Source organism: Mobula hypostoma, chromosome 24 (assembly GCF_963921235.1).
Source record: "Mobula hypostoma chromosome 24, sMobHyp1.1, whole genome shotgun sequence".
In the NCBI taxonomy this organism is placed as follows: Eukaryota; Metazoa; Chordata; class Chondrichthyes; order Myliobatiformes; family Myliobatidae; genus Mobula; species Mobula hypostoma.
The window spans coordinates 25697785-25724545 of record NC_086120.1 but is presented as its reverse complement, the minus strand read 5'-3'; the positions used below and the strand labels follow the sequence as shown (position 1 = coordinate 25724545).

Below are 26761 nucleotides of genomic sequence, written 5' to 3'. Positions count from 1 at the left end.
TAACGTGGCCTCCATAGCCATTCGTGGTAATGAATTTCACTGAGTTTCCACCCTCCAGCTAAGAAATTCCTCCTCACCTCTGTTCTAACGGGACACCCTTGTATTCTGAGGCTGTGCCCTCTGGTCCGAGACTCTCCCGCTATTGGAAACATCTCTCCTGGGATGGCATGGTGTCCTGAAGTGTAAAGGCATGAACCAGGGCACAGGCAAATTCCACATTATGGTTTATTGTTGAAGTGTTGAGAATTTTCTACAAGAAACATAACTTATCTCTGAAGTAATGTACAGTTATCAACAGTATTTACAATGAGATTGTCAATAGGAGAGATGGAAGGAGTACTTCTCCCTTGGCCGTTGATTTGAAAGGTCTCAAAATGAGAGACAGGTCACGTGGGGCTGAAATGAGGGATCCATTTCCTCAGCATAGCAGTGGCAAATAGGTTGAGACTCTTGATTATTCAGAAATCCTGACAGTTCAGCATCTGGCTCACTCTTTAGTGCGGAGTGTGGGTCAGGGATCAAGTATAGCAGCAGAGACTGAGTGCATCGAAAACTGGCGTCAGAGGAGCCTGTAATGTTTCAAGCTGAAACTCGCCAGTTCTGTCTGCCACACTCTTCACACTCACCGGGTTTAGTGAAAGTCCTTTATACTACTGTACAAAATATTAACAAATGAAGTAAAGATATGCTGGCGAATTACTAACAATATTGTGCAGCTGCCCTGGAAATCTTGCCTCGTATATTGCCAGATATCCCTGTAGCTCCTGTTCAAATGGCAAGACAAAAATAACAAGACTTCAGTCATTTCCAATCCTGATTGGTGCTTTTAAGCAGAGTTTCATTCTCTGCCAAATTCAGCTTCCTGCTTTCCTGTTTACGGCACAGCCTCAGTCCCAGGGGACGGATCTCTTCTGGTTTCACTCCTCCTTCTCTGCAGGGCTTCGTACTGCGCCAGACAGTCTGAGGCCCCGCAGCAGTGAGTGGGCCGGGACGGCGGAGGAGGGAAGGGGAGATGGCCAACCCCAGTCATTTTCCCACACTATCAGCTGGGAATGAGGGTGGGGGCAACTGTCTCCATCGTCTGGGTGGGAGTCAGGTTTCTCGGACAGGGCTCCATGGTGACAGCGACTCCCACCCCGCTTCGCCCAGTAGGCATGGTGGTCACCTCGGTCCATTCATTCTTCTCTGGGTCGTAACACTCAACACTGTCCAGGAACCCTTCCTGGTTAAAACCACCTATGCCATGGGAGAAAATGACAGTTCAAATATTAACGTCAAGAAAATGAAGTCGAAGAAATGTCAATGGCGGGATTCAACTGGTCAAATGGGACACAGGAGATAATGCTGCCAGTGGAGAAGCCATTTGGCCCATTGTATCTGTGCATCTCTCCTAGAACAATCCAAAACTAATTTCTCTTATTCTCTCTAGATGGTCCAGTCCGAAACTAATCCCCTGTATATTAATCTCATTATTCCCACATACATTAACCTTCTCCTCAATCACTCCCTGAGCAAAATCTGTGTGAAGAAATGACTCTATTCTCTCATTAGTAAACTCTATATCACAATGAATTTCCAAGGATGTTTTAAAAACGTCTGCTCCCACGAAAATCCTCCTAGTCCCCCAACTCTCCTTGAAGCCATCATGCCAATAATTGCACTGTAAAGACCAACCATGCCTGATGCTTTGTGAATATGTAACATTCTGCCTCAATACCTGGTGATCATTTCTGATGCCGATTTTAGATACCGGTCTTCACACACACGGGGAGTTGTGCATTCACCTGACAGCCCTGTGTGTGTACATCACTTATCATGCTCCTTCAGTTAAACTTTATCTCCGCCACATCCAGTTCTGAAGCAAGCCAGGTCAACACTGTTAGATCACTGCAACCCTCTGTGAACCTAGCCCTCCAAGTTTGGCTTGTTGCTTGTTCCTGAATCTAATGGCTGCACCATTGCTGCCCTTTGCTCCTAAGCTCTGGAATTCTCTCCCGGATTTTCTCAGCTTCTGCTTTATTTTAAGCCATTCCTTAAAATCCACTTCTTTAACCAAACAAAAGGTCACCTGCCCTGATTATCTTCTCATGTCCAATGCAACGCCTGCTGTTTCCCTCTCCACAGCCTCTTCAGGTTTTGCCTTTGTACTATTCTCTCTCTCTCTCTCTCTCTCTCTCTCTGTGCTTGGTGTCAAATTTTGTTTCATAAGCATTCCTCGAAGACAAGTCCAAGCCATTTGATTGCAACCGTAGTACAACTTCCAAGTTCTCAGCAAGAGTCCTTATTGAAGAGATGTATTTTTGGAGTCAAACCCCAGAAGGACGTGGTTAACAAGAGGCTATGGAGAAAATTCAGGAGCATGGAGCACACCAATACTGAAGTCTTGCCTCATATCTCCTTATGTGGCTTAGACACCTTGGGGTTTATTGTACCTCGTGAAAAAATAGAGACTTCATCATATGGGGGAAATATTGATACGATGTGCAATATTTAATGTAAGGAACAAGTTACTAGAGCTAAGAGTGTAAGTTACGTACAAGAGAACATCTGCAGATGCCGGGACTCTGAGCGGCACACACAAAATGCTGGAGGAACTCAGCAGGCCAGGCAGCATCTAGGAAAAGAGTACAGTCAACGTTTCCAGCCAAAACCCTTCGCTGTCCTGCAGAAGGGTTTCAGCCCGAAAAGTCGACTGTTCTCTTTTCCTCGATGCTGCCTGGCCTGCTGAGTTCCTCCAGCATTTTGTGAATGCAAGTTTCATTAACTGGAGAGGCTGTAGAATACAAAGGATTAAGAGGTGCAGGCTAATTTTAACTGATTAACTGTATGTGGATGTGAGTGTATAGAGGGGTTAGAGGCCAAGTGTGTCCTCCTTCCTGGGCTATAGAGAGAGCAAGGCAATCCCATGACGTTTCAATTGCTTATCAACAAAGCTCTTACCCAGCGTGTAAATCTTTCCCTGAAATGCAGTTATTCCCATTGCACTCCGACTGTGCTTCATACTGGCAACACACTCCCATCTATCATCCTCTGTGCAGTAACGTTCAACCGATGAAATCTGCTCCCGACCATCGTAACCACCAGCAATGTAGATATGATTGCCCAATGTGACAACACCTGAGAAGGAATGAAGAAAGGTCAAACAGAGATGGTATATAAACCACCACCACCATGTCCCGTCACCTTCGAAACTGAAGGGAATGCAAGGCTACTGCATAATTCAACATTTTCATCAGAGGTATAACAATTGGTGAATCATTGCCTTGGCTAAGGTGTCCTTCCTGAGGTGTGAGCTCCCACATCCAATGCAGTAAGCCCAGATGGGGCTCTACACAAGAGCTTTATGTGACAAGTATAATTTCCACACCCCCAAACAAGTGAGCCTTGTGAACAGATTCTGTTATTCTTTTGGGTTACTTGCATCCAACAAATAGTAAAAAAAACTATTGACAAGATGGTAATAAGAAAGAAATTGGTGGTCAAAATCTATTGATGGTTTAAATCTGAAATCAGAACAGAAAATGATGGAAATTCTCAGCAGGTCAGGCAGCATCTGCAGAGGGAGAAGTAGAGTTAACGTTTCAGGTCGATAACCATTCACTGGGGAGTGCTGGTGATTGTAAGCGAAGTAATTATGAAAGAAGGTACCGGAGTTTCCCCAGTATATTCCAATATGAGCCTTACCAGCTCCACTACGAACAGATCCCATTGGGGTGACCGACCTCCATTCGTCCCTCTCAGGATAGTAACATTCCACACTGTCCAATCGGTTATTCCCATCAAATCCACCCACCACGTAGAGAAGTCCATTCCACACTGCCACACCAGCTCCTATGCGTCGTGTGCCCATTGGCGCTATGTGTTTCCATTGGTTTGTTTCTGGGTCATACCTATAAGTGAATGAATGCAAGTACACACACTATAATCTTGGCAGTAACATTTCCTGACTCCACACTTTCACTTTGACCCCAGTGCCTTGTGGTAAATGCTCCTCCCCTCTCTCCTTACAGTGAATGGGAGTTTGGGAATCAAGCGGACTGCCGAATTGACCAGGACTTGCCCAAGACATCTTCCTCCAAGTGAATGTTGGCCTTTGGATGCTAGGACTGGTTAACTTCACAGGAAGCACAGAAACTTATTCACCCAAAGCTCATTCACACATTTCTAGCGGCACTAACAAAAGCAAATGAACTCCAAGGACCAAATAACCGGCTCCCCAAGTTTTGAATGCAAGTCAATATAGTGAATGATCTGGTTGTCATTGGTCAAAATTTAGTTCCTGCAGTTGGAAGATAGCAAACGTAACTTCACTACCTCAACGCGGAGGAAAGTAAATGAGAATTACCGACCTGATAACTTAACAAGAGAAAATACTGGAATATAGAATGAAGGAACATAGCACCTTGAATAGAGAAATAAAATGGTCAGACTTAACTTGGATTTATGAATGGAAAATCACTCTTGACAAATACTTTGGAGTTGGCTGAGGCCATAACTATAGCAAGCTCTCACACGTCCAGAATTCTAAGCTGACTAGTGAAAGTTTGATTTTATGAAAATAATGAAATAAAATTTCCTGTTTGAGATTATGCAAAATAAGTGCAAATAGGCACTTCTGGTTTATTTACAGTATGCCTATACATTAGGGCAGTGCAATTGTTGTTTGATTAGCAGGAGCATCTTTGAAGATTCGGTATTTTATGTGGGTATTCAATCAATTTTAAAATAAAATCAGAAAGTGCTGGAAATTCTCATCTGTGGGAAGAGAAGGGGTTAACATGCTGGAAGATCTTTGACTTGAAACATTAATTCTCTTCTCACAGATACAGTCTGACACGAGTTTCTCCAGCATCTTCCGTTTTTATTTCCAGCATCGGCAGAATTTTAAATTTTCATTCACTTGATCTATGTTTGTTGCATTTCACATCGATTCTGCAAGGCTAAACAATATTAGAGTAAGAAAACATTGTTAATTGAAAGGTTTATGCTTCGAATAATGGAGCAAAGTACATCAGCAACGTTTCTGAGCAATCCTAACGCAGTTGGCATCCTTCATTGCCCATGAAAGCCAGGTGGCTGAGATAAATGGTGAGAGCACAGATAAACTGCATAATGGTATTTGGAGTTTCAAACTTTAAGTTAGGTCTATGCAGGCTGATCAACAAGGTCACAGCACTAAGAGCTGGGGCTGATATACTGACGCAGACTGAGAATTTGTTATTGGACAGCTAGCTAACAGTGGGGGGAAACAAATCTTTCTCTGTGTGTCAAGGGCTGGTGCTTGGACCCCTGCTTTATATCATCCATTTCAGTGATTTAGTCGAGAGGGTCAAATGGCACATTTCTTGACTAAACTAGGTGTAGAATTTCTACCTTTTCCATCTATCACCTCCCAGCTTCTCACTTCATCCTCCCTCTCCCACTCACCCACCTTCCCCTTCCTCTGGTCTCACCGATCACCTTCCAGCTTGTGTCCCTTCTCCTTCCCCCCACTTTGTGATTCTGGCTTCTTCCCCTCTCCTTTCCAGTCCTGATGAAGGGTCTCGGCCCGAAACATCAATTCTTTATTCCTCTCCATAGATGCTGCCTGACCTGCTGAGTTCCTCCAGCATTTTGTGTGTGTTACTCTGGATTCCAGCAACTGCAGAATCTCTTGTGTTTATGATTTCCTGCACTAGGTGGGAATGTGAATAGCGAGGAAACTTCAAGGTGGGAACAGACATGCAAATGACATATGGAAAGATGTTAAATTATTTATTTTGGTGCAAAAAAAAAAGAAAAACTTATTACTTAAATGCTGAAAATTGGGAATGTTGGTGTCCAAGTGTTCCCACACACACATCGCAGAAAGCTTTCATACAAGTTCAATAAGCGAATTGGAAGGCAAATTGCTATTAACAAAAGGCTTGAATATGTGAGTAAGGAAATCTTGCTGCATCTGTGGAGGACACTGCTGAGATCATACTGGGACTAGTGTGTACAATTTTAATCACCTTACATAAAAGATGTATTTACATACAGGGAATAATAAAATGATTCCCTGGGTGACGGGTTTCCTCTGTGAGGACTGGTTGAATGGACAAGTCCTATATATGCACTAATTCTTTAGAAGAAAATTACTACAGAAGTGACAGGTGGGATGCAAAGAATGTGCTTTCTCTGAGTGAGGACTGCAGAATGGAACCCACATTCTCAGCATTAAGAGAAAGCCACTTGGGACTAATATGGGAAATATTTCTTCACCCAGAGGGTGGAGAGTCTTTGAAATTCTCAAAACCAGAGGGCCGTGGAGGCTAATTCACTAAGGTCATTCGAAACAAATCAATGGATTTCTGGATATCAAAGGAATCATGGGTTTAGGGATGGTGCAGGAAAATGCCATTTTAGGAAGATCAGTATGATATCGGGCAATGGCAGAGAAAGCCCGAAGGACCACGTAACCTACTACATTGGTTCCTATTTCTTACATTCCCACAATTGCAATGATTAGCCCTTTCATGCTTCACAAGCAAGTCTAGCTGAACCCTATGGGGACAGAATCAGAGCGAAGTGATACAGGAACACATAAGCAGAAACTGGTGACTCATGGTTCTGAAGAATTGTTATTCTCACCCAACAAGACTTCAAGCCCAGTTTCAATACACTTCAATTCAACCCCAGCCTCGAGTTTTTGCAGAACTTCCTGATATCCACCATCCCCAACCACAATAGATACCTTCTCTCTGTACCTAGGCAACTTGACTGATCATAAGACCATAAGACACAGGAAGAATTAGGCCGTTCAGCCCATCGAAACTACTTTGCTATTTGATCATGGCTGATTTATTTTCCTTCTCAATCCTTTTCCCCTGATGTCTCCCCATAACCTTTGACGCCCTTACTAAACAAGTACCAATCAATCTCTGCTTTAAGTATACACAATGATTTGGCTTCCACAGCCACCTGTGGTAATGAATGCCACAGATTCATCATCCTCTGGCTAAAGAAATTCCTCCCAATTATCTGCTCTTGTATACTGAGGTTGTGCTCTCTGGTCCTAGCCCCTCCCACTATTGGAAACATCCTCTCCGTATCCACTTTTATCTATGTCGTTCAGAAATCACTAGCTTTCGATGAGATCCACCCCCCTTCATTCTTTTAATCTCCAGCAAGCACAGTCCCAGAGCCAACAAACACTCCACACACTGGTTTATTCCTGGGATCATTCTCACAAACCTCCTCTCGAACCTCTCCAATGCCAGTGCAACCATTCTTAGATACGAGGCCTCAACCTTACTCACCTTACCTGAAATCATCCCTTAATCTAGGAGAAATAAAATACAGTCTCTGCAAATTGTCCTCATTATCCAACCTTTCCAGCCTATATGCACTCCAGTGTATCCGGCCTACACCTGATCTAAGCCTAACCTCCTTTGGGTGCAATAACCAGGCAGAATTCAGTACACAGACACACTTTCATCACTCCACTACAGAACATGACATCCATCTGCTTTGAAATGGAAATCAGCATCCATTATATTTTTTTGTTGTTGTAATTATTCGGGAGCTTTTGGTTATTTTTCCAAATTTTCATTAAAATCTCACAGCACATAAGAAGTTCCTAATGTTGTGATCCATCAGTATCCTGGGATGGAGAACCTGTTTCCACTGCACATTGCTCTTCGAGTCTGTTTTGGGGGAGTCTGGGACCAGAGAGCACAGCCTCAGAATAGAGCCACGTCCCTTTAGAACAGAGATGAAGAGGAATTTACCCAGCCAGAGGGTGGTGGATCTGTGGAATTCATAGCCACAGATGGCTATGGAGGCCCAGTCATTTGGTATATTTAAAGCAGCGTTTGATAGGTTCTTGATCAGTAAGGGCTTCAAAGGTTATGAGGAGAAGGCAGGAGAATGGCGTTGAGGGGGATAATAGACAGGCAGTGCAGACTCAATGTGTTGGACATGGCAGAATTAAAATAGGGAAGAAAAGGTCTAATTTGAATGGGTCGAAGACAGTGGAACCAATTGTCTTTGTTCTTAAAATGAGGTCGAAGGAATGGAGGCTGCCATTTTGTAAAGTGGCTCTACATCCTCCATCTTGTGGACTGAAGTTGCTTGGCTTGATTACTGTTTTAAAGTGGACACAGTGATGCTCCTGGTAATCTGATGGAGCAGAGATCATTTCCACATATGGAGATATTTGTGAGGTGTTCTTTGGTTGGATATAGCATGCAGGTTTGTGACTGTAGGGTCTGGGTCTGCCCTGAATGATTCAAGCTGGTTGCTGGTTTTGTGACTGATTTTAAACAAAGAGCCGTAAATTACCAGTTGTCAGTTGTCACTTGCGGAAGAAGGTCAATAAATGGACACTGGCTTGGACTAGAGCCAATGAGAAGGTGATAAAGGTCAGTCAGATGACCTATCACGAATAACACTGAAATGCAACAACTGGTAAGGATTGAATATAAAAGCAGAGGTTTTCAGATACCAGATAGCGATAACTCTCTCCAGAGACCCACCATCACAAGGAGGAACCCCCATGCCAGGAGATGGGAGGAGGATCAATCATCTGGCCAGTGGGGGATAGTGGCATGCAAAAGTTTGGGCACCCCTGGTCAAAATTTCTGTTACTGTGAATAGCTAAGCGAGTAAAAGATGAACTGATTTCCAAAAGGCATAAAGTTAAAGACAACACATTTCTTTAATATTTTAAGCAAGAAAACTTTCTTATTTCCATCTTTTACAGTTTCGAAATAACAAAAAAGGAAAAGGGCCCGGAGCAAAAGTTCTATTCAAAAGGTTCAAAGGAACATCTAAACAAGCCTGATGCATTTTGGAAACAAGTCCTGTGGACTGATGAAGTTAAAATAGAACTTTTTGGCCGCAATGAGCAAAGGTATGTTTGGAGAAAAAAGGGTGCAGAATTTCATGAAAAGAACACCTCTCCAACTGTTAAGCATGGGGGTGGATCAATCATGCTTTGGGCTTGTGTTGCAGCCAGTGGCACGGGAAACATTTCACTGGTAGAGGGAAGAATGAATTCAATTAAATACCAGCAAATTCTGGAAGCAAACATCACACCGTCTGTAAAAAAGCCGAAGATGAAAACAGGATGGTTTTTACAACAGGATAATGATCCTAAACACACCTCAAAATCCACAATGGACTACCTCAAGAGGCGCAAGCTAAAGGTTTTGCCATGGCCCTCACAGTCCCCTGACCTAAACATCATCGAGAATCTGTCGATAGACCTCAAAAGAGCAGTGCATGCAAGACGGCCCAAGAATCTCACAGAACTAGAAGCCTTCTGCAAGGAAGAATGGGCGAAAATCCCCCAAACAAGAATTGAAAGACTCTTATCTGGCTACAAAAAGCGTTTACAAGCTGTGATACTTGCCAAAGGGGGTGTTACTAAGTACTGTCATGCAGGGTGCCCAAACTTTTGCTCGGACCCTTTTCCTTTTTTGTTATTTTGAAACTGTAAAAGATGGAAATAAAAAAGTTTTCTTGCTTAAGATATTAAAGAAATGTGTCATCTTTAACTTTATGCCTTTTGGAAATCAGTTCATCTTTTACTCCCTTAGCTATTCACAGTAACAGAAATTTTGACCAGGGGTGCCCAAACTTTTGCATGCCACTGTACCCAATTCTGGTGTTATAACTTGGAGAAGTGGTCTGAGTGAGTATTGATACAAAGAGAACAGTAGAATTTATGTTCTAAGTTGTTGGCCCGGGGTCAACAAAGTTTCATTGTTGTTTGTGCAGAGCCAATAAAGTGTGAACTTTGATTAATTATGAGTTGTGTAGTGTGTTTGCAATCCTAGTTCCATTGATAAATGGTCAGCAGATGGGCTGAATGCCCCAGTTATGCTTCAATGTCTTATGGTCTTACTCTTACCCTGTTAATTATTCTTTCTGAAGCGTCTAACTAAATGTCTTCTGAAACAATCGATTGATATTATTTCCAACACCTCTACAAGTTTCAGATCATTACTGCTCTTGGCATATTAAAAACTGTTTTCCCTCACAATCCCTTATCTTTTGCCCTAAGTTTAAGTGTGTGCCCCTTGACTCTAAACAGACCACTGACAGGATCAACTTCTTAACCTAAACAAGGCACAGTTTGCACAGCAGCTCCAGAGCCTGACCTCTTAACTCAGACAGAATGCTCTGTGGACTAAGCTCAATAGACAACCTGCTGGTTTTGTATTTACATATTGTGTAGCTTTGCAGCAGGATGAAAATTAACTTTTGCACTTTAAGGGAATCTATGAAAACTTTAACTCTCATATTTCAGAATATGTTTGCTTAATTCCCTTTTCTTAACTCTAGTTTGTAAATACTAATATTAACAGATGTACCGTGGACAGCATTTTAAGTGGCTGTGTCACCGACTGGTATGGGGTATGGGGTGTGGAGGGGCTGCTGCACAGGATTGAAGTAAGCTGCAGAGATTTGTAAACTTAGTCAGCTTTATCATGAGCACTAGCCTCTGGAGTACCCAGGAGTGTTGCCTCAGAAAGGCAGCGTCCATCATTAATGACCTCCATCACCCAGGACATGCCCTTTTCTCATTACTGCCATCAGGAGGGAGGTACAGGAGCCTGAAGACACACACTCAACGATTCAGGAACAGCAACTTCCCCTTTGCCATCCGATTTCTGAATGAACATTGAACCCGTGAACACTATCTCATTACTTTTTATATTTCTATTTTTGCACAACTTATTTAACTGTCGTATATATACTGACTGTAATTCAGTTTTTTCTATCAATATGTATTTATCGTAGTGCTGCTGCAAAGACCACAAATTCACAACATATGCCGGTGATATGAAACCTGATTCTGACTCTGACAGAGCTCCTTCACACCTGTCCTGGCATTTGCAGAAATTGTGTTCAAAGAAATATCCTACTCTGAGCCTCAGTTAATATTCTGATGAGTCGATGCCTCGTCAGAATATTTCTATTTACATGTTTAATGACTCATGTATTCAAATACCTCATGATCCCTATAAAATATATTGTCTTATATCTTCCTATAAAATAATTGTCTTTGTATTTCCTACATCAGCGTTGTGGCTCTCATTTTCATATTCATTATTGGATTATTTTATCACAAGGCATAGTAGGCTAGAAACCTGATGGTTGGTATAGATATTGAGCCCGTTTCAAAGATAAGTGTCTCTAACCAATACTGTTGCATCTACACTGCTGTGTCAAAAACCACTGGAGGAAGGTGGAAATTTACTTGGTCCTCCCCACCCAGTCCCTCAACCCATCCAGCGTGTCATTTGCACAAAGACGCTGCCCACTGCCAGTGTGTGCCCATGGCTCTCATGGTCACTTACTTCTCTGCGCTCCTGTGGTGCAAGGAGCCACAGGAGCCACCGACAGCGTAGATGACTCCGTCGATCACCCCGACTCCAACCCGGTTCCTGGGCACACTCATGGGTGCCCTCTGGGTCCACTTGTTGGTCAAGGGGTTGTAGCAGTCCAGCGCGTCCATGTCCACATTCTCACCCTGCGAGTTGTTCCTGCCACCCACTGTGTAAAAGAGCCCCAGTACCACACAGGTGCCTGTGCCGCTCCTTGGCACTGGCATATCTGCCAACTTCAGCCACTGTCCTGTCCTGGGGCTGAATGCTTCCATGTTGGCCACAGAATGGTGCCAATAGCCACCAGCCACGTAGATCAGCTTGTTCCCCCTCTGCCTGACTGGGGGCAGCTGTTTGCGTAGATTCATCTCCTGGAAGATCTTGGAGAGGAAATCCCGGCACAGGTTCAGCTTGTCCAGGATTGGGCACACTTGCAGCTGGTGCTTGAGGAAGCGCAGGGGCAAGGCATAGATCTGCAGGGCATTAAGCAGGGCATGAAAGTACTGCGCTCGTCCCTCCAGATCCCAGCGCACCCACTCCATGCACGCCTTGTAGACTTCAGTCTCGCATAGGACATTCAGCTGATCCTGACTGATGAGATCCAGTAGCTGGCAGTGCGTCAGGTTAAAAAATTCTTCCTCCTTGATCACCTGATGAAGACAAAGCATAGCTCAGGGCAGAGCCTGGGACGGTATCGCGGTCGGGGCAGGGAGGGAGTGGGGAATGACGAGCTCACAGGAGGTACAGGAGGGTGTGGTGCAGAGTGGAGAAATGGAACATAGTCAGAATGAAAATGAGACAAGCAGAGAGGACAGCCAAGAATAAAGGAGAGAGAATTAAACGTTGCGTATTGGCACTTGCAAAACATTCTGATCGATAAAGCAGCACATTATACAGCTTAACAAAAGGCAAGGCAAGGGTTTAAAGGAGGCCGTAGCCTCTGAACGGACCAAGTTATTGGTAGAGGATAACTAACACAGTTATTTCGGAGACTGGAGGGAAGCATGTACTTGGACCAATGCCTTTTGGATATACATTAGCAAACTGGACATCATTTTAAAGCAGGGTTCCCAACCTTCCTTTTATGCCATTGACCATTACCATTAAGCAATGTGTTCATGAACCCCAGGATGGGAACCGCTGTTTTAAAGTCTGCAGGTGATACAAAGTATTTGCAGCAAAGATATAGACTATGTGATCAATGTTGACTTTTCTGCACTTCATAAGCATCCATCTCCATCTCCCACATCCTCTCCAAAACATCATATCCTTGTTAATTTAAAAAAACTCATTTATTTATCCAGCTTTCCTTTAATCACACTTCTGCTTTTCACCTCACTCTGTGTCTCTGGCGTTGAGTTACCGCTCAAAGGAAAAATATTCCTGCAGAATGTACCTTGCACTGATGTCCCCAGTTGCAGTTTCTTGTCACAAGAGGGAACATCTTTGGACTCTGCCAGGGCTGGTTAATGCCTTCTCTGCTGTAGAGAAGGCAACCACAGCATGTTCAATTCTTCAGACAGGTACAATCTCCAAGTTCCGGAATCTTTTCTTGCATGTACCCTAGTGTCACTGCATTTTCTTTGTAACATTTGAAACCAGAAATGTACACACTGCAGAAGTCTGGTTTAACAGCTAAACTCCATCCCTCTCGAACCTCAGTGTTATGGTGTCTTTTTAATTGTTAGCCTGCATGATTGTGTTGTATGTGCCCAGATCCTTCAATCATTTACACCCTTATATTCTATAATAAACTGTACTACCAATTTCCAACATTAATTTCCCAATGTCTTCCTCAATACAGGTACATCCCCCATTCAACATCATCTGGAAATTATGAAATTGCAGTCCCAACTCCCAAGTTCAAACTATTAATGTAAGTAAGGGACCAAAGTGACTCCAGATCCCATCCCTGTGGCCATCATTTGCCACTCCAGGTAACAAATGCCGACCTTGTTTTCTTTTCCGCATTCTACATCTTATCTGGGTTATAATCCTCCTTAAGATTTTCAGTTCTTGTGCCTTAAACGCTTTTTGGAAATTCAAGTAAATTATTTCCTACATAAATCTTGGAATGAGGCTGATCAAGCACTAAGCCACACACACAAAATGCTGGATGAACTCAGAAGGTCAAGCAGCATCCAGGGAAATGAATAAGCAGTAAACGATTTGGGCCGAGAGATCCTTCTTCAGACTGGGATGGAAAGGAGAAGCCACCAGAACAAGAAGGTGGGGAGAGGGGAAGGAGGCTAGCTAGAGGGTGATAGGTGAAGCCAAATAGGTGGGAAAGGTGAAGGGCTGGAGCAGAAGGAATCTGATAGAAGAGGAGAGTGGACCATGGGAGAAAGGGAAGGAGGAGGGGACCCAGGGACAAGTGAGAAGAAGTAGAATACCAGAGTGGGGAATAGAAGAAGAGGGGAGGGGGAGGGAAAAATTTTCACCAGACGGAGAAATCGATATTCATGCCATCAGATTGGAGGCTACCCTGGCAGAATACAAGGTGTTGCTCCTCCACCCGGAGGGTGGCCTCATCTTGGCACAAGAGGAGGCCATGGACCGATGTGTCAGAATGGGAGGGGGAATCAGAATTAAAACGTTTGGCCACTGGGAGGTTCCACTTGTGGCGGATAGAGTAGAGCAGCTTGAGGAAGCGGTCGCCTATTCACAAAGAGTCTCACCAACATAGCAGAGGCCCCATCAGGAGTACTGGACACAATAGGCGACCCCAGCAGGTTTGCAGGTGAACTGCTGCCTCACCTGGAAGGGCTGGTTGGGGCCCTGAATGGAGGTGAGGGAGGAGGTGAAGCTTTCAGGCCACTCGCAGGGATAAGTGCCAGGAGGGAGATTAGCGGGGATGGACGGATGGACAAGGGAATCGGAGAGGGAGCGATCCTTGCGGAAAGTGGAGAGGGGAAGGGGAGGTAAAGATATGTTTAATGGTGGGATCCCTTTGGAGGTGGCATAAGTTGCAGAGGATGAGGTGTTGGATGCAGAAGCTGACGGGGCAGAACTCTCATCACTAGTAGCTGATCACTGAAAGTACATTGCTAGTTGAAATAAACCACCGATCAGTTTTAATATATTTCCAATTTATAGATGTTGCTCTACTGTAACTTCGACTAAGGATTCCATTACCTACCCTATTAGGCGACTGGTTGACAAATTTCACGACACATGCCGGTGATAATGAACCTGATTCTGGTTTATGGTTCCTTGAAATTCAAACCACTAAGTGCAGAAGCAAGAGCACATGGAAGTCAAATATAATTATTCAGAGGAAAAGGACTCAAGGTATGTCTGGTGAAATGGGCAATCTGTTGAGAAAACACTGGGAAGCTGATCAGGATTGATGCCTTTGGTATGGTCTTTGAGGAGCAGCGACAGAACAGTGGGGCGACAATTAGTGAGTTAACCCTAACCTCGGGTTCAACAAGGAATTCTTTTCATGTTATTTTCAGGACTCGGACATTCCGGGTGGACCAATTTTACTGTCCAACCCCGAATGCCCTTGAACTGGTCAAGGGAAACCAGCACCTTGTACGGCCACAGCTAAACCCCTTTTTGCCAGGTTTACCTCCGTGAAATGTATGTTGACGTACTGCTTGGCCTTCTGGTGAAGCTTGGTGCAGCCAATTTGCTCAGCAAACTGGCAGATGCCAATGACGTTGGATGAGTCCATGTTCTTGACCAGGAAGTTGGAGCAAGCGTTAATCACACCCTCCACTTGGTACATGCTGCCGGCCAGCATCAGCTGCTGCACGCACTGCTCATCCACTGAGATCAGGGAGGTGTAGGCAAACTCGATCAGGGACTCCATCACCCTGGGCTCGATACCCTCCAGCTCCACCTCAGAGGCCTGGTGCTCCTTCAGGTCGCTGGTGAACATGGCCCGGAAGACGGGGCTGCTGGCGGCCAGGACCAGCCGGTGAGCGGCAAATACTTGCTCCTTCCCGTTGTGGGTCACGCGCAGCGTCACGTCGCACAGCTGCCTGTCCCGCCTCATGTCGTGCATCACAGCCAACGCCTGGCAAGGGTGGCACGTCAGATCGTGATCCATGTGCCCGTGCCTCTTTAAGGATGGGATATCAGCCGCTGCCACATTAACCAACCACCTGCCGTCTCTCCTCCTGGAGCAGAACATTTAATTCACTGGGGCCCCTTTCCCCCTCTCTTCGACACAGGAACGGCTGCTTGCCAGCAGTTTATTGGGAGCTTTCTCTTACTGGGTCTCAGGTCATAGCCCTAGCACTGAGGTCCTCGATCCTCATTGCCTGCTCAACGTCAATCCAACAAAATCGGTTACTTATCCTAGATTCTTCCTTTTATGTTCTGGGAGTGAGATTCCCCCTCATGGCTCAGAGATTTTGTGTGGGAGAAGGCAGACAAGAAGATTAGTACAGTATGGGTTAAGGAGATTAATCAGCAAATCTGGATCAACTGAAATTAAGATTTAGTTCCCCATTTACTGATCGCAATTCCATTTTGAGATGTCACATTGTCTCGTATTCTCATCGGCAGACTGGAATGCAGGAGAGTCTGTGGCTGTGCTTGACATGAGCTTTGGTGATCAGACTGCAACCTTTTCCTTTCAGTAACAACACACTCCTGTGTTCAGACTCAATGGCGAAAAGATGGAGGAGGAGATGTCCTCAGCAGTTAAAGTGCATGTTCTCCAAGCTGAACAGTTCTAACGGAATCCTTCCAAATGAAACCACAGAGTACACTGTACACAAAGGAAAGAGAGCTGACGTCAGTCTATTGTGAAAAACATAACGCCAATAACTTTTAAAATACTGATTAGGTGTTGGGACCTTCTGTGCCTGAGACACTCTCACACAAACACAGACACACACCCCTCATGGCTTCTTTTTGCCCTCCAGATTTCTTCCTTTAAGTGCTCTCTTACACTCCATAAAGTACCTCATTTATTCCTACCTGCCTATGTCTGCTAGGTACTTCCTTCTTTTTCTTAACCAGAACCTCAGTATTTCTCAAAAAACCAGTCCCCTAAACCTGTTAGCCTTGCCTTTTATTCTGACAGGAACACACAAGCTTTGTACTCTCAAATTTTCACTTTTGAAGGCCTCCCACTTACCAAGCACACCTTTGCCAGATAACGACCGCCCCAATCCACTCTCGCCAGAACCTTTCTGATACCATCAAAATCGTCCTTTCTCTAACTCAGAATCTCAACCTCTGGACCAGACCTTTCCTTCTCCATAATTTGCTTGAAACTAATGTGATCACTAGATGCAAAGTTGTTTCCCTAAACATACTCCTGTCACCTTCCCGGTTTTGTTTCTAATAGGAGACCAGGATCACACTCTCTCTAGTTGGGACCTCTACATATTGATTACGGAAACTTTCCTGAATGCATTTGACAAGTTCTATCCCATCCAGCGCTGACTAGTAATGCCACCCGTCCCTCTTTAATCCCTCCCGCTCTTATCAGATCTAAAGCAACAGAACCCTGGAACAATGAGCTGCCAGTCCTGCCCCTCTTGCAGCCAAGTCTCACTAGTGGCTATGCAGGAGCCATGTAGTCTCTGCTGATGTTTATTACATGTATTATGCTAACTAGTCACATTAGTGGGGGTGTGGTAAAAGCGATCTTCATGCTTATTTAATTGCAGTTTGTAGCTTGGGACCGACAGAGGTCATATCTCTGCTGACCGCTGTGATAGTGCTCCATAATGCTTAACCGTATGTTTGCTAATTGCTAATAAAGGATCAGAATAGGGAGTTCAACTCTTCGGAGTAATCATTGGAGCTGTGGGTGTCACGCAAGTATAATAACTCTGTCTGGAGCTGCAGGTTTGCAACAATTGTTTTATTTTGATTCTGGATCCATTTTTGCCACTATAGGCTATAATTGGCATAATTCCACATGCCGATCCATAGTCTAAGCTTTTCCGCCTTACCTACAATACTCCTTGCATTGAAATAGACTCAGTTCAGAGTATTATTCCCAGCATGTTCAACCTTTTTGAGTCCTGCTTTTTTTTTATGTAGGCTTAACAAAATCTTTTCCCACACCCACTCCACTAGCTGCCATGACATTGAGGTTCCTGTTCCCTGGCAACTTCAATTTACATGTTTATTGATGTCTATCAAAGAAGAAAAAATCTGTAGATGTTGGAAATCTGAAATACAAAATGGAAGATGGCAGACATGTGCCTACTAAATGAGGCATGGGAAGATCCACACATAATCATACTGTGATGACAATAAATCTGTTTTAATGATGTCGACTGAGGATCAGGGCATTTTGTGAGGGAGAGAAAAACAGGCAAAGAGAAAATTGAAGACAGCGGAAATCTGAAATAAAAGCAGAAAATGCAGCATCTTGACCAGATCGAAGATAACGCTTCAGACTAACCAAGAGTTAGATACTAAACAGGTTTTAATTTGCAAAGTTGAGGAAACATGGAAGGGTGGAGAGAACACAGACAAGGTAGGAAAGAGAGAGACTAAAAGAGGGTGAATGACACAGATGGTGCTGGTGCTGACTGACAGGAAGAGGTAAAGGCTTGTTACTCACAGCTGATCCATTCTGGAAGAGACAGAAATAGGAGATGAATGAAGGCGGCAAAAGCAGAAAAAAATACTGGTAGAGCAAGAGACAAAGTATTGCATTTTACTTCCACTTTCCAGTAACTACAGTTCACAGTAGGGCAACAGCATCTGTGGAGAAGGGAATATCGCAGGGTGATAACCCTTGATCGGAACAGGACACTTCTGGTATAAACTGGAAAGGATGGCTATTTGAAATTAATTCAGTGTTGAGTCCTGGAGGCCTGCAGTGCGGGTTGTTGACTTTATCTTCGACTTCATTTGAACAGTGCAAGAGGCAGAGACAAAGGGGCCATGGGCTGGAGAATTAAAGTGACAGGCAACTGCAGGTCTGGCAGCACTCTTGCAGAATAAAGGAGGTATTCTCTATCATGCTAGCCCGATCTGCATTTGATTTCTCCAGAGCAGGGGAAGATCAAATTTTGAGCACTGAATGTAGTAATCAAACATATTAAAATCACCTCTCAACTTTTACTCTCTCAAGTTCTGATTCCAAGAGAATTTTACAGCGCTAACCAAAATGACACATTGACAGAACACTGGAGAACTTGCAAATGGCCAATGAGCCTCTAGTTATTGCCACAAGGAGTTTGATGGGCACGCGTTGGAGTTCCCAGCCTGCTTGGTGTTTGGAATCAACTAAATGGGAACACAGTTATGCCAACCATACAATGAGAAGCTTAAAACACTGAACTAACAAAGGTGGCACAAGCAACACAAGCATAAATCAGCTCAGGGTATTCCTCAATGAATAATGCAGAGTTTTAGAAATGATTCTCCCCTTTGTAAAGGTACCTCCCTCCTCAATTTCTCTTTACATGCTGCAAAGTCACATGATAAGTGAGAATAAAGCAATTGCCTGTTTTTTGATTAGTCACTGCTCATCAGCAACTGTGGAATTCAGACGGTAGTTAACACTTTCAACTCCACACCCGAGCAACTGCAGAACTGGAAGTGGTCTTCAAAACTCGGCAGGGTAGGGCTATACACAACCGGATTGCTTAGTCCAACTGAAAAAGTATTATAACTGTTACTGATCCATGAGGTACAGGGCTAACAGCTACTGATTCCCCCCCCCCCCCACCCTCACCAGAGCACAACACCCATATCACCAGGCATATAATCAGAATTGATCGTTTCATCTGTGACGGAGTTACACTTCTTTTTAGATGAGACTTTTGTTACCCTTTAAGGGTCAAATATACCACACCACCATCTCAAGCAAGCACAGAGAAGTTTTACTGGGTATTCTACAGCAAAATTTACCTCACAGATTTTCTAGTCATATACAATTTCCATTTTTTGTGGGGCCATGTACATAAAAAGATTGCTGCATTTCCTACACACTAAAAAATACCTTCATCGCTCCAATGCACTTTGGGGCATACAGGGGCTATAAAAGGGCATGAAAGAAATAACAGATACCTACCTCAAGGAAAAGGAAGTAGTTAGCAAATGCCATTTAAAGTTTGGATCCTGTTTTTAAAAAAAGAGTTGCAAAGCGTTGAAGAGACAAACCCTTTGAATTTCTTGACTGGTCCTTTTTACACACCTTAGGTAAACAGTTGCTCTGCAAATATTCCCTTCTAGCCACTCTTGTTTTGATCTAACCGAGCTCAACATTCTGAATACCACTGTTACAGCCGACACCACCGCCAATCCTCAAAGCACACAGTTATGACTTTCAGTATTTATTGTGCGGAACAGACACTTTAATGTGAGGGAGTGCCAAGAAGATATTGTGCTTATATCTTATAATAATTAACAAAAGGGAGTCTACAACTAGAGAACATTAGTTTAAGACTGGGTGGGTTTAGGGAACAATTTAAAGTTGACTGAAAGGGCAAGGAGGATGGTGGCTATATAGAACGAGCTGCCAGAGGAGATGAAAATCACGAAACTTAAAGAGATTTTTGGATAGGTTTAGACAGATATGGGCTAAATGCAATTAGTACCGACGTACCTTGTTCATCGTGAACCTGCTACACAGTTCTGTGAGTCTGCACAATGCTCTTCTTCACTTTGAATTTGGAATCTACAGATGATTAGTGGGCTGACCTGTATAACCGAGAAAGCACCCCAGCTTGAAAAGCAAAAATTTACTGAATTAAAAATAATCAATTCAAGCAGCATCCGTGGAGAGATAAACTGTTAAAGGCTTCAGGTTATTGACCTTTCATCAGAACTGTTTTTACGTATTCTGCGACTCACATAATATTTTAGGGTAAACCTGGCCAAATTAAAATCTGACCCTCCAATGCACATCTACAGAGCACCCCAAAGAATATTACAGCAAATAAAAGACTCTCTGATGCGCTGTCACTGACAGAATGGAAGGAACATGGAGCCAAAATGCACACAGCAAGCTGCCATACGATGATAAAGAGCACATAAAGAGTTCCAACTGGCAAATAATTAGCAGCCAGGGAACTCAGGGGAATTCTGTTGTCCCCGTGTCAACCTTTGCTCAGTGGATGGCACCTGTGTCAGAATGATGTGGGTTCAAATCCCTCTGCAGGTCATAGAAACATAGAAAATAGGTGCAGGAGTAGGCCATTCGGCCCTTCGAGCCTGCACCACCATTCAGTACGCTCATGGCTGATCATCCAACTCAGAACCCTGTACTCGCCTTCTCTCTATACCCCCTGATCCCTTTAGCCACAAGGGCCATATCTAACTCCCTCTTAAATACAGTCAATGAACTGGCCTCAACTGTTTCCTGTGGCAGAGAATTCCACAGATTCACCACTCAGTGTGAAGAAGTTTTTCCTCATCTCGGTCCTAAAAGGCTTCCCCTTTATCCTCAAACTGTGACCCCTCGTTCTGGACTTCCCTAACATCCAGAACAATCTTCCTGCATCTAGCCTGTCCAATCCCTTTAGAATTTTATACGTTTCAATCGGATCCCCCCCCAATCTTCTAAATTCCAGAGAGTATAAGCCTAGTCGATCCAGTCTTTCATCATATGAAAGTCCTGCCATCCCAGGAATCAATCTGGTGAACCTTCTTTGTACTCCCTCTATGGGAAGAGTGTCTTTCCTCAGATTAGGGGACCAAAACTGCACACAATACTCCAGGTGTGGTCTCACCAAGGCCTTGTACAACTGCAGGAACACAGAATGCTAGATCAGACACTTGAGCAGAGTGCTGCACTGTCACAGGTACCACTTTGGATGAGGTGTAAAAGTAAAGTTACCTGCTCTCTCAGGTTGACGTAAAAGATCCCAACACTGAACGATCAGGATAATATCCGTTCTGCAGCCAATGACCATGGGGTAAATTATCTGACAGTTAACGCTGTGTTGCTTGTGAATACTTGCGGTGTCCCCATTTCCTGCAACAGTGACTAAGCTTCAGAAAGTGCTACTTTGGCTCTGGGACTGAAGTTATGTAGATGGTGACTTAAACTGCAACAGGAGTCAGTAACTGCAGTGGCTGGTTCCTTTAATCAGAAAGCACAAAGCGCCTGGAGCAATTTCCAAGCTTCTAAAAATGCTTTGAATGGTTAAGTTTCAGTTTGACGTTAACAAGGAAGGAAGTAAAGTGTGTGTGCATTTCTACTGCATAACGCCAGGATGTCCCAAGATATTGCACCCAGAGAAGTCATACAGGAGTGCTATTTACCAACCAGTTATATAATAGCTAATCTTCACATACAGTGGATTAATTGGGTCATCGGTTAATGGAGGCAGCTGCGTATTTGGGACAACTCTTAAAGAACAAAATCTAATCGAGGAAATTGCCAGATTTCCCTTCATTTATTTGGGACACCAAACTACCTAATTGGGGCAGGAGACTGTTGCTGAACAAGTTCTAACTAGCATCAGTCATGTGCCCCTGTGTGGCCATTAGACTTTACACCGCGCTTAGAGTGAACAGCCTTAAATAGCATCAATTGTGTATGTTTGTGCTCAAAAAGCAGTGATTTTTGTCACTGATAATTAGTGAGAAACAAGACAATTCTGAACTGTTTTGCTCACCGCAGTTTCAAGCATTCAGGCATGGAGATGGAGAAATGGCCGGGAGTGAAAATAAAATGATTTCCCTACTTCAACAAGTTAGGAATTATGAAGAATTTGAAGGTATCGACAAACACCTTGAATGTTACAATGAAAATGAAGATGATGCAATCTTCAATAGCATTGTATGAAGGCACTTCATTATCTGCACTCGGTGTCTGCACTGATTTTGTTCATCGTGTACGCTGGTTGAATTCCTCCATTGATAACTATTAGGAACTGATACACAGTCTTGAGGTCTGAATTTAATTTAAAAGCATAATTTGTTATTCCATTTGTCTTGTCTATACCTTTGTAACTTTTTCCACAAAACTTTGGCTAATTAGTGCAGCCACTTCATTGGGTCAAAATGTTCTGATCCCAATGTGTCCCGATTAATTGGAATCCACTGTATTATGTAATCAATACAAACGGAGCTTTAGAATAATAACTTCTTTAAAATCTTGAGCTATGGAAGATGTCACAACATCACGGGCAAATCTAGGTCATACTATTGTCAGGCCGCAAGACTCACCCAATCATGTAGATAATTTGTAATGTGGCACTGTGTTAAACTTCAAGCAGAAGTGTGGGCTGTCTGGAAATGGTGTAATTATTGAACATTCTTGCAATCTGATGAAAATCTGGGTCAGCTGTGACATTCTTGCCTGAGTCAGAGCCACACTCCAGTGACATTAGACGCATTCCTGGTGAGACACAAGGGAGTGTGACTCAACCCAATACGGCCAATTTTCAGTTGCAATATTAAACTGAAGCCCCTCTGACTTATGGCTGAAACAGACCACATGAAACGGTATCAAAGAAAAGAATGGGACTTCTTTCCAGATGAAGCACTGATTCACTGGTATCCCTCTAGTCTGGTGCTTACTGTGTTGTCATGTCTACCGTGGAGATAAGACGATGGAATAAACTTTTTGTAAGATGCCTTAGTTCACTTCAGGAGAGCTATCCTGATCTTCCAGCTGGCTGCCCTATTAATCATCAGCCACACTCAAGTTCATTTTCTACTGCTATGAAAGTTCAGGGAACAGTAGTTAATCTTCCATCTGGACACATTACAGCCTCAGTATTAATTCAACAATTTCAATGATCAAGACACACTAAGGCCACATTTGGAGTACTGTGTGCAGTTCTCGCTACCCTGCTTTACGACGGATGTTGCTGAACAAGAGAGGGTGCAAAAACGTTACCGGGACGTGGGTTACAAAGTGAGGCTGGACAGGTTAGGACTATTTCCCCCCTGGAGTATAGGAGGCTGAGGGATGAGAGATTGCGGATAAAGTGAATAGCCAAAGTCTTTTTCCCAGATTAGGGGTCCAAAGCTGGAGGGCATAGATTGAAAACGAGCGGGGACAATTGAAAGGGGAGCAGAAGGGCAAATGTTCCCCCCTCCCACAGAATAATGGGTATAAGGAATGAGCTGTCAGGGGAAATGATGCGGGTGGGTAGAATCATGACATTTAAAAGGCATTTGGATATTACATGGATAGAAACACCTAGCGGGATATAGGACAAAGGCAGACAACTGGTATTAGTTCAGTTAGACTACTCAGTCAGCATGGATGAGTTGTGCTGAAGGGGTAATTTCTGTGCTCTAAGGGACTCTACACAGTTAGTCAAAACTGTCCACTATTAACTCACTTTCTATTCTCTCCAACAATACTGTCTGACAGCTGGAAGTTTTCTTTTATTGCAGATTTCCAGCAACAGTTCATTATCTCACTGCCCAGCACTTTGCATTTCCTTTCCCTCTGATTTCTTTTAGATTCTCCTCGCCACAGACTAGCTGGACATAATAAGCCTTTGGCATTCTAGTCAGGGTCTGAACTTGACCTCTGCCACCACAGCCTGTGCTCTCTCTGCACTAGGTCAATTGGTTTGTTATTGTCCAATGTACCAAGGTACAGAGAAAAGTTTTCTGTTTTGCATTCCATCCATACAGATCATTTCAATACAACAGTTCAAAGAGGTCATAGTCCTCTCTTTTGTCCAATTTAAAATATGCCCTTTCGCCATCTTCCCAGCGTTCTGCTGTCGGGCCATTGAGCCAAAGCTTCATTGCACTCTCTCTCCACAGACGCTGAAGGACCGTACGAGTATTTCCAGCATCTACAGTTTTTCATTTTTCCAGACCCCTCAACCAGTATGAACTGAAACAATTCTCTGGTCATTGTGATACTGTTTTTATTTTGGATCATCCTGTGCCCAATCTGGCGGTCGAGTTTTCCACTGTCTACTCTTCCTTAGCTGGTTTATCGGGAACGCTACAGATAGCAAATCTGACTACCTTACCTGGAATAACGAGAGCCCCGGGCGATCCCGGGATCGAATCCGACGTCCGTCCTTCAGTGTTTGATTCTGAGTGCTTGTCTTTTCGAGGCACTCCGACTGCGGGAAAAGTCACAGCTTCCGGTCCCCTCTCACACAGATTACAAACTGGAACTGACAGCGGTCCAAGAAGCAGCTCAATGTGTAGCAGCAAGCCACTGAACGTAACTCAGCACGGAGTGCTCGTCCTGGCCCGAACCGCGAAGTGTACTGGTGACCCAGCCCACTGCCCCTGACCCTACCTCCGACCCTGAGCGGCAACTGCGACTAATGTACAGCCACACCGGGCCGATTTGTCCGGGCGCCACAGGTCGAGGGTGTGGCTGGATTGGGTTCCGTCCAATGGGGAGTCCCAACAAACGACGGCCTTCGGCTGAATTAGTTGCATTTTTTTTCCAGTCATCAGCATGACTTTGCATTTTGGCGCCTGTGTGTGCGGTTGATAGGGACCGGGAAGGCAAACTAGCGATTCGGCAGGAAACGAAGTAGAGATTTGCATTCCTGTAGCGTCCATCAGCACCTTTGGGCTGCCAAAAAAGTTCTAAGCGCACTGTCTTTGGAAGGGTAGTCGGTGCAATTTGCACAACGGAGCATCCCACAAATTGTGAGAAGGTCCGGCTTTAGAGTTATAGAGGGTTACGGCTCGGAAACGGGCCCCTCGAGTCCTCCTGGACACTCCAGCCGGCTATTTACTTTAATGAACAAACTCTATCAAGTATTTTGCATCAGTCATCTTCACTTTGGAAGACACTTGCAGAATGCGAGAAATTTGAGAGAGTCAGGGGGCAGGAGTGTCGTTGCCATTACTAGGGAGCAGGTGCTAGGGATGCTGAAAGGTCTGAAGGTAAGTAAGTCACCTGGACCAGATGGACTGCAACACAGGGTTAGGAAAGAGGTGGCTGAAGATATTGTGGAGGCATTCGTACTAATCAGGAGATTCTGGAATGGTTCCGGTGGACTGGAAAATTGCAAATGTCACTCCACTCTTTAAGAAGGGAGGGAGGCAAAAGAAAGGAAATTATAGGCCAGTTACCCCAACTTAAGTGGTTGGGATGATGTTGGAGTCCATTACTAAGGATGAGGTTTCGGGATGGTTGCAGGTGTGTGATAAAAGTCAGCCAAAGTCATCATGATTACCTTAGGGGGAAATCTTGCCTGACAAGTCTGTTGGAATTCTTTGAGGAAATGACGAGCAGGATAGACAAAGGAGGTTATTATTTGCTTGAATATTTAGAAGGCCTTTGACAAGGTGCTGCACATGAAGCTGCTTGACAAGATAAGAGCTCATGGTTTTACAGGAAGGAAACTAGCATGGGTAGAAGAATGGCTGACTGGCAGGAGACAAAGAGTTGGAATAAAGGGGACCTTCTGTGGTCTGCTGTTGATACCAAGTAGAGTTCCTCAGGGGCCGTTATTGGGACGCTTCTTTTCATGTTATGCCAATAATTTTGATGACGAACTGATGGCTTTGTGGCCAAGTTTGCAGATGCTACAAAGGTAAGTGGCGGGGCAGGAACTCTACAAATGGACTTGGACAGATTGGGAGAATGGGCAGTAAAGTGGCAGGTGGAATATAGAGTAGGGAAGTGTATAGTCATGCACTTTAGTAGAAATGAATAAATTTAGTAGGATATTTCTTAACGGGGGAAAAAAATCCAAAAATCAGAGTAGTACAGTTCGGCATTCAACACCATAATTCCCTCCAGAAGCTCAGAGATCTTGCCCTTCACCCTGACTTCTGTAGATGGATCTTGGACTTCCTGTCAGATCGCTGACAGGTGGTAAGAGTGGGCTCCTTCACCTCTGACCCTCAACACAGGTGCCCCTCAGGGTTGTGTCCTAAGCCCCCTCCCTTCCTCTCTGTATACCCATGACTGTGTCGCCACCTGCAGCTCAATCTACTAATTAAATTTGCTGATGATACTACACTGATTGGCCTAATCTCAAATAATAATGAGACAGCCTACAGAGAAGTCATCACCCTGACACAGTGGTGTCAAGAAAACAATCTCTCCCTCAATGTTGCAAAAACAAAGCTGGTTGTGGACTACAGAAGGATCAGAGATAGGCTAACCATTATTGACATCAATGGATCTGGGGTTGAGAGAGTGAACAGCTTTAAGTTCCTCGACATATACATCACCGAGGATCTCATATGGTCTGTACATACCGGCTGTGTGGTGAAAAAAGCACAACAGCGCCTCTTTCACCTCAGACGGCTGAAGAATCCTCCAAATCCTAAGAACTTTCTACAGGTGCACAATTGAGAGCATCCTGACTGGCTGCATCACTGCCTGGTATGGGAACTGTACCTCCCTTAATCACAGGACTCTGCAGAGAGTGGTGCGGACAGCCCAGCATATCTGTAGATGTGAACTTCCCACTACTCAGGACATTTACAAAGACTGGTGTGTAAAAAGGGCCCAAAGAATCATTGGAGACTCGAGTCACCCCAACCACAAACTGTTCCAGCTGCTACCGTCT

General features: G+C 44.2%; 1 protein-coding gene across 7 annotated transcripts; it reads right to left on the bottom strand.

The window, feature by feature from the left end:
- Nucleotides 1-218: 218 nt before the first annotated feature.
- On the bottom strand, nt 219-24715 carry LOC134337464 (kelch-like ECH-associated protein 1A). Of its 7 annotated transcripts, XM_063032500.1 has the most exons (9): nt 24242-24715; nt 22464-22635; nt 21127-21264; nt 19894-19988; nt 14932-16080; nt 11331-12007; nt 3685-3890; nt 2941-3117; nt 219-1236 (listed from the first exon to the last, which is right to left on the bottom strand). In XM_063032500.1, the coding sequence occupies exons 5-9, from the start codon at nt 15496-15498 to the stop codon at nt 1043-1045; spliced, it is 1821 nt and encodes a 606-aa protein (XP_062888570.1). In that variant the 5' UTR covers nt 15499-16080; nt 19894-19988; nt 21127-21264; nt 22464-22635; nt 24242-24715; the 3' UTR covers nt 219-1042. The 7 variants fall into 7 exon arrangements, with proteins under 7 accessions (XP_062888570.1, XP_062888567.1, XP_062888571.1 ...); XM_063032497.1 differs by lacking the exon at nt 22464-22635; XM_063032501.1 differs by lacking the exons at nt 19894-19988; nt 22464-22635.
- Between the last annotated feature and the right edge of the window lie 2046 nt (nt 24716-26761).

What these genes read in the sequence shown, in the direction of transcription:
- LOC134337464 (XM_063032500.1), bottom strand. Translation starts at nt 15,498, where the DNA reads ATGTTCTGCTCCAGGAGGAGAGACGGCAGGTGGTTGGTTAATGTGGCA. An exon ending in TCAACATACATTTCACGGAG is followed by an intron (nt 12,008 to 14,931) that starts GTAAACCTGGCA and finishes TGTCTTCATCAG; the next exon opens with GTGATCAAGGAGGAAGAATT. An exon ending in GGGAAAGATTTACACGCTGG is followed by an intron (nt 1,237 to 2,940) that starts GTAAGAGCTTTG and finishes CCCATGGCATAG; the next exon opens with GTGGTTTTAACCAGGAAGGG.